At 44.5% G+C, this 12,806-nt stretch overlaps 1 protein-coding gene across 1 annotated transcript in view; it reads left to right on the top strand.

Moving 5' to 3' along the window:
• Window positions 1–12,806, top strand: part of SKP2 (S-phase kinase associated protein 2) — a 39,080-nt gene that overhangs the window by 5,841 nt on the left and 20,433 nt on the right. Inside the window, exons 2-3 of the mRNA XM_038744317.1 lie at window positions 3,967–4,226; window positions 11,311–11,422. Coding sequence (XP_038600245.1) covers window positions 3,967–4,226; window positions 11,311–11,422 — 372 coding nt within the window. The remainder of the gene's footprint in view (window positions 1–3,966; window positions 4,227–11,310; window positions 11,423–12,806) is intronic.

Raw genomic sequence — 12,806 nt, 5'->3', positions numbered from 1 at the left:
ACAGTGCTGTGCCCACAGGAAGCGCTCAAAAAATACGATTGAATGAGTGAATGAATGAATGAATGAATAATGCACTAATTTACAGAAAAGAAAATAATTGTATTGCCCCTTCGCAGTCTACGTAGCCGTATATTTTAACGGCCGTCTCCCCCTCTAAGACTGTGAGCATTTTTGCGGACAGGGGATTCCGGTTGTGCTTAGAATAGTGTTTGGCCCGTAGCATTTAATAAAAACTGTTATTATTATTATTATTATTATTGTTATTATTATTATTATTATTATTATTATCGTACTCTCCCAAGCGCTTCGTACAGTGCTCTGCCCACAGCAAGCAGATAAACACGATTGAATTGGAAGTCGGCGTTCAGTAGACACCCGTGACTGATTGCTTTGTAACCTGGAGGAGATCGCTTAGCCCCGTTGGTGCCTCAGTTTCCACATCTGCCAGATGGGTTACGGTAGCCCAGCTCTTCGTACCCGAAAAGACTGGTTTGAGAATCAAATGGGGTGTTGGAAAGAACCTTGGAAAGTTAAAAGCTGTAAATAAATCCGTGGTGTTATCCGTGGAAATGCGCTGTGGTATTCAGACTGAGAGGCATCTCCCTCTGGACTGTAATAATAATAATAATAATAATAATAATAATGGCATTTATTAAGCGCTTGCTATGTGCAAAGCACCATTCTAAATGCTGGGGAGGTCACAAGGTGATCAGGCGGTCCCACGGGGGGCTCACAGTCTTAATCCCCGTTTTCCAGATGAGGAAACTGAGGCCCAGAGAAGTGACTTGCCCATAGTCACCCAGCTGACAAGCGGCGGAGCCGGGATTCGAACCCGTGACCTCTGACTCCAAAGCCCGGGCTCTTTCCACCGAGCCACGCGGCTGTAAGCCCGTTGTGGGCAGGGATTGTCTCTATCGCCGTATTGTACTTTCCAAGCGCTTAGTACAGTGCTCTGCACAGAGTGGGTGCTCAGTAAATACGATTGAAAGAACGAATGAGTGAATGAAGCGTTGTGACCTAGTTGAAAGAGCACAAATCTGGGAATCCCCGCCTAGATCCCTGCTGCTGTGTGACCTCGGGCAAGTCAGTTAACTTCTCTGGGTCTCCGGTTCCCCAACTGTGAAAAGGGGATTGACTGCCTATTCTCCCTTCTACGTAGCCAATGAGCCCCACGCCAGACAGGGACTGTTTCCAAATCGGTTAATATTTATATAATAATAATGATGATGATGGCATTTGTTAAGCGTTTACCAGACAGGGACTGTTTCCGAATCGGTTGACTTATATAATAATAATAATGATGGCATTTGTTAGGCGCTTACCAGACAGGGACTGTTTCCGAATTGGTTAACTTACATAATCATAATAATGATAATGATGGCTTTTGTTAAGCGCTTACCAGACAGGGACTGTTTCTGAATCAGTCGACTTATATAACGATAATAATAATGATGATGATCGCATTTGTTAAGCACTTACCAGACAGGGACTGTTTCCGAATCGGTTAACTTATATAATAATAATAATAATAATAATGATGATGATGGCATTTGTTAAGCGCTTACCAGACAGGGACTGTTTCCGAATCGGTTGACTTATATAATAATAATAATAATAATGATGGCATTTGTTAAGCGCTTACCGGACAGGGACTGTTTCCGAATCAGTTAACTTATATAATAATAATAACAATAATAATAATAATAATAATAATGACGGCATTTGTTAAGCGCTTACCAGACAGGGACTGTTTCCGAATTGGCTAACTTATATAATAATAATAATAATAATAATAATAGCATTTGTTCAGCACTTACCAGACAGAGACTGTTTCCAAATCGGTTAACAGACAGGGACTTTTTCCGAATCAGTTAACATATAATAATAATAATAATAATAATAATAATAATAATAATAATAATAATAGCATTTGTTAAGTGCTTACCAGACAGGGACTGTTTCCAAATTGGCTAACTTATATAATAATAATAATAATGGCATTTGTTAAGCGCTTACCAGACAGGGACTGTTTCCAAATCGGTTAACTTATATAATAATAATAATAATAATGGCATTTGTTAGGTGCTTACCAGAAAGGGACTGTTTCCGAATCGGTTAACTTATATAATAATAATAATGATGATGGCAGCATTTGTTAAGTGCTTACCAGACAGGGACTGTTTCCGAATCGGTTGACTTATATAATAATAATAATGACGATGGCATTTGTTAAGCGCTTACCAGACAGGGACTGTTTCCGAATCGGTTGACTTATATAATAATAATAATAATAATAATAATAATAATAATAATGATGGCATTTGTTAAGCGCTTACCAGACAGGGACTGTTTCCGAATCGGTTGACTTATATAATAATAATAATGATGATGGCATTTGTTAAGCGCTTACCAGACAGGGACTGTTTCCAAACCGGTTGACTTATATAATAATAATAATAACGATGGCATTTGTTAAGCGCTTACCGGACAGGGACTGTTTCCGAATCGGTTGACTTATATAATAATAATAATAATAATAATAATAATAATAATAATGATGGCATTTGTTAAGTGCTTACCAGACAGGGACTGTTTCCGAACCGGTTGACTTATATAATAATAATAATAATAATAATGATGGCATTTGTTAAGCGCTTACCAGACAGGGACTGTTTCCGAATCAGTTGACTTATATAATAATAATAATAATGATGATGGCATTTGTTAAGCGCTTATCAGACAGGGGCTGTTTCCGAACCGGTTGACTTATATAATTATAATAATAATGATGGCATTTGTTAAGCGCCTACCAGACAGGGACTGTTTCCGAATTGGTTGACATATAATAATAATAATAATAATAATAATAATAATAATAATAATAATAATGGCATTTGTTAAGCGCTTACCAGACAGGAACTGTTTCCGAATCGGTTAACTTATATAATAATAATAATGATGATGGCATTTGTTAAGCGCTTACCAGACAGGGACTGTTTCCAAATCGTTTAATTAATAATAATAATAATGATGGCATTTGTTAAGCGCTTACTATGTGCCTCTGGGCCTCAGTGATCTCATCTGTAAAATGAGGATTAAGACTGTGAGCCCCCCGTGGGACAACCTCATCACCTTGTAACCTTCCCAGCACTAAGAACGGTGCTTTGCACATAGTAAGCGCTTAATAAATGTGAGCCCCCCGTGGGACAACCTGATCACCTTGTAACCTCCCCAGCGCTTAGAACGGTGCTTTGCACATAGTAAGCGCTTAATAAATGCCATCCTTATTATTATTATTATTATTACCCCAGCACTTAGAACAGAGCTTGCCACACAGTAGGCGCTTAACGGAGTCAGAGGCCGTGGGTTCAAATCCGGGCTCCGCCACTTGTCAGCTGTGTGACTTCGGGCAAGTCACTTGGCTTCTCTGGGCCTCAGTTCCCTCATCCGGAAAATGGGGGTGAAGACCGGGAGCCCCTCGTGGGACAACCTTGGATCTCCCCCAGCGCTCAGAACAATCAATCAATCGTATTTATTGAGCGCTTACTGTGTGCAGAGCACTGTACTAAGCGCTTGGGAAGTACAAATTGGCAACGTATAGAGACAGTCCCTACCCAACAGGGGGCTCACAGTCTAAAAGGACAGTGCTTTGCACGTAGTAAGCGCTTAACACATACCAACGTCATTATTATTATTATTAACGAATCCTCTAATCACCATCATCATGATCAACTAAGCCTGCTGGGTGCTGTGAAGGCTTCCCACTGTCGGGTTGGGACCGTCTCTATATGTTGCCAACTTGTAATTCCCAAGCGCTTAGTTGGGTGCTCTGCACACAGTAAGCGCTCAATAAAGACGATCGATTGATTGATTGCTTAGTACAGTGCTCTGCACACGGTGAGCGCTCAATAAAGGCGATTGATGGATTGATTTGTGGGGGGAAGCTAACGCCCAGCGTCTCCTCAGGAAACACCTCCGGGAGCTCACCGACTGGAGCCCCAATGGCCCCGCCGGCTTCACCTGGGAGTGGGATTCCGGCAAGGCGTCCGAGCTGCTGTCGGGAATGGGCGTCTTGGTCCTGGAGAAGGAAGAAGAAGACAGCGAGAACATCCCCCACGAGCTACTTGGGACTCTCTGCCCCCCGCAGAAGCGGCAGAAGCTCAGAGGGAAGGACAAGGACTTTGCGATTGCCCGCAGACCCAGGCTGCTGCGAGAGGCCTTCTCAGGTAACACCGCAGAGCGCTCCACCCTGCTATTATAAGAATAATAATAATGATGATGATGGTATTTGTTAAGCGCTTACTATGTGCAAAGCACCCTTCTAAGCGCTGGGGAGGTTACAAGGTGATCAGGTTGTCCCACGGCGGGGGGTCGCAGTTTTAACCCCCATTTTACAGATGAGGTAACTGAGGCACAGAGAAGTGACCACCGGGCCCCCCGGGAGTGGCTTTAGTCAGTGAATCAGTTGTATTTACTACTACTACTAATAATAATAATGGCGTTTATTAAGTGCTTACTATGTGCAAAGCACCATTGTAAGCGATGGGGAGGTTACAAGGTGAGCAGGTTGTCCCACGGAGGGGTCACAGTTTCAATCCCCATTTTACAGATGAGGGAACTGAGGCACAGAGAAGAGAACACCAGGCCCCCCGGGAGTGGCTTTAGTCAGTGAATCAGTTGTATTTACTACTACTAATAATAATAATAATGGCGTTTATTAAGTGCTTACTATGTGCAAAGCACCATTGTAAGCGATGGGGAGGTTACAAGGTGAGCAGGTTGTCCCACGGAGGGGTCACAGTTTCAATCCCCATTTTACAGATGAGGGAACTGAGGCACAGAGAAGAGAACACCAGGCCCCCCGGGAGTGGCTTTAGTCAGTGAGTCAGTCGTATTTACTACTACTAGTAGTAATAATAATGGCATTTTATTAAGCGCTTACTATGTGCAAAGCACTGTTCTAAGCGCTGGGGAGGTTACAAGGTGAACAGGTTGTCCCACAGGGTGTTGCAGTTTTAATCCCCATTTTACAGATGAGGTAACTGAGGCACAGAGAAGTGACCACCGGGCCCCCTGGGAGTGGCTTTAGTCAGTGAGTCAGTCGTATTTACTACTACTACTAATAATAATAATGGTATTTATTGAGTGCTTACTATGTGCAAAGCACTCTTCTAAGCGCTGGGGAGGTTACAAGGTGAGCAGGTTGTCCCACAGGGGGTCACAGTTTTAATCCCCATTTTACAGATGAGGTAACTGAGGCACAGAGAAGTGACCACCGGGCCCCCCGGGAGTGGCTTTAGTCAGTGAATCAGTTGTATTTACTACTACTAATAATAATAATGGCATTTATTAAGCGCTTACTATGTGCAAAGCATTCTTCTAAGCACTGGGGAGATTACAAGGTGATCAGGTTGTCCCACAGGGTGTTGCTGTTTTAATCCCCATTTTACAGATGAGGTAGCTGAGGCACAGAGAAGTGACCACCGGGCCCTCCGGGAGTGGCTTTAGTCAGTGAATCAGTTGTATTTACTACTACTACTAATAATGGCATTTATTAAGCGCTTACTATGTGCAAAGCACCGTTCTAAGTGATGGGGAGGTTACAAGGTGATCAGGTTGTCCCACGGGAGGTCACAGTTTTAACCCCCATTTTACAGATGAGGTAACTGAGACACAGAGAAGAGACAACCGGGCCCCCCGGGAGTGCCTTTAGTCAGTGAGTCAGCCATATTTACTAGTACTACTACTAGTAATAATAATGATGGCATTTATTAAGCGCTTACTATGTGCAAAGCACCGTTCTAAGCGCTGGGGAGGTAACAAGGTGATCAGGTTGTCCCAAGGTGGGGGCTCACAGTCTTCATCCCCATTTTACAGATGAGGGAACTGAAGCGCAGAGAAGTTACGTGACTTGCCCCAAGTCACACAGCTGACAAGCGGCGGGGCCGGAATTAGAACCCAGGTCCTTCGGACTCCAAAGCCCGGGCTCTTTCCACTGAGCCACGCTGCTTCTCTAACTGTGCGCAGAGCACTGTTCTGAGCGCTCGGACGAGTACACTGTAACAATAAACAGATATATTCCCTGCCGACGACGAGCTCACAGCCGTCCCACCGCTGAGGAGCCTGCCGGCTGGAAATCCAGGCTTCCCGGACCTCAAGAGGCCTCCCTTCTGTGTCACCCTCCACTGTTGGGTAGGGAACGTCTCTATATGTTGCCAACTTGTACTTCCCAAGCGCTTAGTACAGTGCTCTGCACACAGTAAGCGCTCAATAAATACGATTGATGATGATGATCCCCATTGTGGATTTAAATATCGGTCTCTCCCTCTAGACTTCAAGCCCCTTGTGAGTTGCTTGCCCACCGAATCTGTCGTACTGTACTCTTCCAAGGTACAATAAATAATAATAATAATGGCATTTATTAAGCGCTTACTATGTGCACAGCACCGCTCTAAGCGCCGGGGAGGTTACAAGGTGATCAGGTTGTCCCACGGGGGGCTCCCAGTTTTAATCCCCGTTTTACAGATGAGGGAACTGAGGCACAGAGAAGTGGACTTGCCCAAAGTCACACAGCTGACAGTTGGCGGAGCCGGGATTTGAACCCATGGCCTCTGACTCCAAAGCCCGGGCTGTTTCCACTGAGCCACGATAAGCGCTTAGTACAGTGCTCTGCACACAGTAAGCGCTCAGTAAATACATTCATTCGATCGTATTTACTGAGCGCTTACTGTGTGCAGAGCACTGTACTGAGCGGCTCAGTAAATACATTCATTCAGTCATATTTACTGAGCGCTTACTGAGTGCAGAGCACTGTACTAAGCGCTTGGGAAGGACAAGTTGGCAACATATAGAGACGGTCCCTACCCAACAGTGGGCTCAGCCCCACAGCACGTACGTACATATCTGTCATTTCGTTTATATTAGTGTCCTTCTCCCCGTCATTCATTCAGTCATATTTATTGAGCGCTTACTGTGTGAAGAGCACTTTACTAAGCGCTTGGGAGAGTACAGTGCAACAATAAGCAGTGACATTCCCTGCCCACGATGAGCTTACAGTCTAGAGGCGGGGAGACAGACATGAATACACAGTCTTCTAGACCGTGAGCCCACTATTGGGTAGGGACCGTCTCTATATGTTGCCAACTTGTACTTCTCAAGCGCTTAGTACAGTGCTCTGCACACAGTAAGCGCTCAATAAATAGAATTAATTGATTGATTGATTGATTGATTGATGAATATGTCTTCATGTCTCAGCACTCAGTCTTCTAGACTGTGAGCCCACCATTGGGTAGGGATTGTCTCTATATGTTTCCAACTTGGACTTCCCAAGTGCTTAGTACAGTGCTCTGCACACAGTAAGCGCTCAATAAAAGCCCGTTATTGGGTAGGGACCGTCTCTATATGTTGCCAACTTGGACTTCCCAAGCGCTTAGTACAGTGCTCTGCACACAGTAAGCGCTCAATAAAAGCCCGTTGTTGGGTAGGGACCGTCTCTATATGTTGCCAACTTGGACTTCCCTAGCGCTTAGTACAGTGCTCTGCACACAGTAAGCGCTCAATAAAAGCCCGTTGTTGGGTAGGGACCGTCTCTATATGTTGCCAACTTGGACTTCCCAAGTGCTTAGTACAGTGCCCTGCACTCAGTAAGCGCTCAATAAAAGCCCGTTGTTGGGTAGGGACCATCTCTATATGTTGCCAACTTGGACTTCCCAAGCGCTTAGTACAGTGCCCTGCACACAGTAAGCGCTCAATAAATACGATTGAATGAATGAATGACTGACTGACTGTGGGCCCCGGGCGGCGGAGGCCCCGCTTCGAATCCCAGCTCTGCCACTTGTCTGCTGTGTGACCTTGGACAAGTCACCTAACCTCTTTGTGCCTCAGTTTCCTCATCTTTAAAACGGAGATGCATTCAGCCATTCAGTCGTATTGAAAGCGGACTGTGGGCACAGCGCTGTGCTGAGCGCTTGGGAGAGTCCAATTAGGGCAATAAATAGACGCATTCCCTGCCCACTCTCGCTCCTCCCCCCGTGTGGATCAGTCAAATCAATCGTATTTATTGAGCGCTTACTGTGTGCAGAGCACTGTACTAAGCGCTTGGGAAGGACAAGATGGCAACATATAGAGACGGTCCCTACCCAGCAGGATCGGGGGTTCTGTCCACCCTCATTGTCTTCTGTCTCTCCCGGTGTTTAATATGCTGCTGACCCATGATAGGCACTTAGCTAATCCCACAGTTATTATTCATTAATCGTGCCATTTTACTTTGTCTAGAGATTGATGCGTAATCTGTCAAATACCGCTGAACTCTATAAGAAGCAGCGTGGCTCAGTGGGAAAGAGCCCGGACTTTGGAGTCAGAGGTCATGGGTTCAAATCCCGGCTCTGCCAATTGTCAGCTGTGTGACTTTGGGCAAGTCACTTCACTTCTCTGGGCCTCAGTGACCTCATCTGTAAAATGGGGATTGAGACTGTGAGCCCCATGAGGGACAACCTGATAATCTTGTAACCTCCCCAGCGCTTAGAACAGTGCTTTGCACATAGTAAGCGCTTAATAAATGCCATTATTATTATTATTACTATTATAATGCGTTGGCCGAGGTAAACAGAATACAGTCCGTGCTTCCCTTTGAGCCGTCTCTCAAAGCTCCTGGTACGGTGCCATCGCGATTTGTGTGTATATATGGTTGTACATATTTATTACTCTATTTATTTATTTATTTATTTATTTTACTTGTACATTTCTATCCTATTTTATCCTATCCTATTTTATTTTGTTGGTATGTTTGGTTCTGTTCTCTGTCTCCCCCTTTTAGACTGTGAGCCCACTGTTGGGTAGGGACTGTCTCTATGTGTTGCCAATTTGTACTTCCCAAGCGCTTAGTACAGTGCTCTGCACATAGTAAGCGCTCAATAAATACGATTGATTGATTGATTGATTGATTGTGCTGATGAGGACGTGGAGGGTTTGCTGCTGAGCCTGTTCCTTCTCCTCATAACGGAAGGAGTTTTGAAGTGTACTTCCAAAAGTGTGACCTTGGACAAGTCACTTAACTCCTCTGGGCCTCAGTGACCTCATCTGTCAAATGGGGATGGAGACTTGCGAGCCCCACCTGGGCCAAACTGATGATCTCGCAGCTCCCCCAGCGCTTAGAACAGTGCTTGGCACATGGTAAGCGCTTAAGCAGTGTGGCTCAGTGGCAGGAGCCCGGGCTTTGGTGTCAGAGGTCATGGGTTCGAAACCCGGCTCCGCCAATTGTCAGCTGTGTGACTTTGGGCAAGTCACTTCACTTCTCTGGGCCTCAGTTACCTCATCTGGAAAATGGGGATGAAGACTGTGAGCCCCCCCCGTGGGACAACCTGATCACCTTGTAACCTCCCCAGTGCTTAGAACAGTGCTCTGCACATAGTAAGCACTTAATAAATGCCATTATTATTATTATTATTATTATTAAACAAATACCAACATTATTATTATTTAACTTTTCTGTGCCTCAGTGACCTCATGTGTCAAATGGGGATGAAGACTGCGAGCCCCACCTGGGCCAAAGTGATTATCTCGTATCACCCCCAGCGATTAGAACAGTGCTTGGCACATAGTAAGCACTTAACAAGTACCAACATTATTATTATTTAACTTTTCTGTGCCTCAGTGACCTCATCTGTCAAATGGGGATGAAGACTGTGAGCCCCACCTGGGCCAAACTGATTATCTCGTATCTCCCCCAGCGCTTAGAGCAGAGTTTGGCACATAGTAAGCACTTAACAAATACCAACATTATTATTATTTAACTTTTCTGTGCCTCAGTGACCTCATGTGTCAAATGGGGATGAAGACTGCGAGCCCCACCTGGGCCAAAGTGATTATCTCGTATCACCCCCAGCGATTAGAACAGTGCTTGGCACATAGTAAGCACTTAACAAGTACCAACATTATTATTATTTAACTTTTCTGTGCCTCAGTGACCTCATCTGTCAAATGGGGATGAAGACTGTGAGCCCCACCTGGGCCAAACTGATTATCTCGTATCTCCCCCAGCGCTTAGAGCAGAGTTTGGCACATAGTAAGCACTTAACAAATACCAACATTATTATTATTTAACTTCTCTGTGCCTCAGTGACCTCATCTGTCAAATGGGGATGAAGACTGTGAGCCCCACCTGGGCCAAACTGATTATCTCGTATCTCCCCCAGCGCTTAGAGCAGAGCTTGGCACATAGTAAGCACTTAACAAATACCAACATTATTATCATTTAATCTCATATCCCCCCCAGCGCTTAGAACAGTGCTTGGCACATAGTAAGCACTTAACAAATACCAACATTATTATTATTTAACTTCTCTGTGCCTCAGTGACCTCTTCTGTCAAATGGGGATGGAGACTGCGAGCCCCACCTGGGCCAAACTGATTATCTCGCATCTCCCCCAGCGCTTAGAGCAGTGCTTGGCACCTAGTAAGCGCTTAACAAATACCAACGTTATTATTATCTAACTTCTCTGTGCCTCAGTGACCTCATCTGTCAAATGGGGATGGAGACTGCGAGCCCCACCTGGGCCAAACTGATTATCTCGCATCTCCCCCAGCGCTTCGAGCAGTGCTTGGCACCTAGTAAGCGCTTAACAAATACCAACATTATTATTATCTAACTTCTCCGTGCTTCAGTGACCTCTTCTGTCAAATGGGGATGAAGACTGTGAGCCCCACGTGGGACAACTTGATCACCTTGTATCCCCCCAGCGCTTAGAACAGTGCTCTGCACATAGTAAGCGCTTAACAAATGCCATCATTATTTATTATTTATTATGGCCCAAACACTGTGGTAGGTTCAAGTTAAGCAGGTTGGACACAATCCCTGTCCCACATGAGGCTTATCTTCAAAGCCTTAATCTACCATTCCTAGTTGAGCCATTTATGTACATATCAATTTGTGTACTCCGTTTGTTTAATCATTGTCTCATTGTGTGTGTTTTTGTGTGTGTGTTTTTTTACATATCAATTTGTGTACTCCGTTTGTTTAATCGTTGTTTCATTGTGTGTGTGTTTTTCCACCTGATTCCCCTCTATCCAAACAACTTGTGTCTGCCTGTCTCCTCCATTAGATTATAAACTCCTGGAGGGCAGGGATGGTGTTTCAGTATCTCATTGCCTGTTCCGAAGTGTCGCCAACACCGCTCTGCGTCCAGAAGGCCCTCAATGAAGCCGACTGAATGAACGAATCAAGACTTTATTAATATCTTTCCACGTGAAGGGATGGTCTACTCTTCAAGAAAAAAATTGTGATTAAACTCATTTCATTTTGCTTTCTTCAAGGGATTTCTTGGGATACCCTGCCGGATGAATTGCTTCTGGAAATCTTTTCCTATTTACCTCTGCACGACCTTCTGAAAATCTCCCAGACTTGTAAGCGATGGCACCGCCTTTCGTAAGTATTGGCTAATCAGAATTTCATGATCCCACTTCCCTTGTAAATATTGTATTGTATAAGGAAGTGTGAACTGGATTGGTTGTTTTTTTTTTTTCCTTTGGATGATGGTTTTAAATCAAGGACCCCCAAAACCAGTGAAAAATAAGGGAAACGCAAATGTTGGATATAATTCTTAAGGAAGGGCTGTACTGATTTTCATATTAAGGGAAAAACACATTTCCACGACCCTTGGTCTTCTCACTATTCTGTAGTCATACGCATCAGGCTTCAGCCATGTATCATTTCTGAAAAACCCTCTTTTCACCTCGCACCCAGAGGTGAAACATACCCAGCCAACTGCTTCTTCTTCAGCTTCAGGGATTTAGCAGTAGATTTTGGAAAGGGCAGACTCGGCAGGTTTTCCATGTCCATGTTTGAAACTTCTGAGCAGCCTCGGTCGACCGTCCGGGAAGTAGCTCGTGAAGAATGCTGGTGGGTAGGAATAATAATAATAATAATAATAGCAATCCTGATGTCTGTTAAGCATTTACTATGTACCCAGATCTGTACGAAGCGCTGGAGCGGAGATAATCCAGTCAGTTCAGAGACAGTCCCTGTCCTACATGAGATGGAGAGAGACACCACATATTTAAACCCCATTTTACAGAAGGAAGAAACTGAGGCACTGAGAAGCTAAAAGACTTGCTCAAGAGAACACAACAGATAATGTGGCAGAGCCGGAATGGGGACCCAGGTCTCCTGATTCCCTTTCCTATGCAATTTCCACTAGCCCATGCTGTTTCTCCCAAGGTGAGGTGTGAAGCTAGCAGGTGTGGAAGGAGAAGAGGAAATATCTTTTGTTTTTCAAACACCGCCCCTCCCAACACACACACACAATTCATTCAATTTAATTGTATTTATTGAGCACTTACCATATGCCAAGCACTGTACTAAGTGCTTGGGAGAGTACAATACAACAACTGACAGGCGCATTCCCTGCCCATAGGCACGTCTTATCGTCGGCCTTGCCTTCTTCGAGAATCACGGACAACTACACATTTTTATAAGAAATTAAAATGGGTGTCCGGGTGACAGTAACCACTGAATTCCGCTTAGTGTCTAATACAAACGGATTTTTTAGTATCATTTACCGGTTTGGAATGAAGAGCAATATCAGGAAAGTAAGAGCAGGCTAAACCTTGAAATTTAATTTGTAAACTTCAAAAATGAACCGGGCCTCCAGGGGGGATGCCAAATTCCTTAAACGAAAACCAAAAAAAAGAAAAGAAAGAATCCTTGGATGCTGAGGCCAACGACAGCCCTTCGGGGTTATTTTAACAGCGTATGGGACTGTCGTCAGAGCTGGAACGAGATGGGATCGGTAGTAATAGTATTTATAAAG

This window comes from Tachyglossus aculeatus, chromosome 3 (genome assembly GCF_015852505.1).
Source record: "Tachyglossus aculeatus isolate mTacAcu1 chromosome 3, mTacAcu1.pri, whole genome shotgun sequence".
NCBI classification, from domain to species: domain Eukaryota; kingdom Metazoa; phylum Chordata; class Mammalia; order Monotremata; family Tachyglossidae; genus Tachyglossus; species Tachyglossus aculeatus.
The sequence above is the reverse complement of the archived record's forward strand: the minus strand, read 5'-3'. Positions and strand labels throughout refer to the sequence as shown.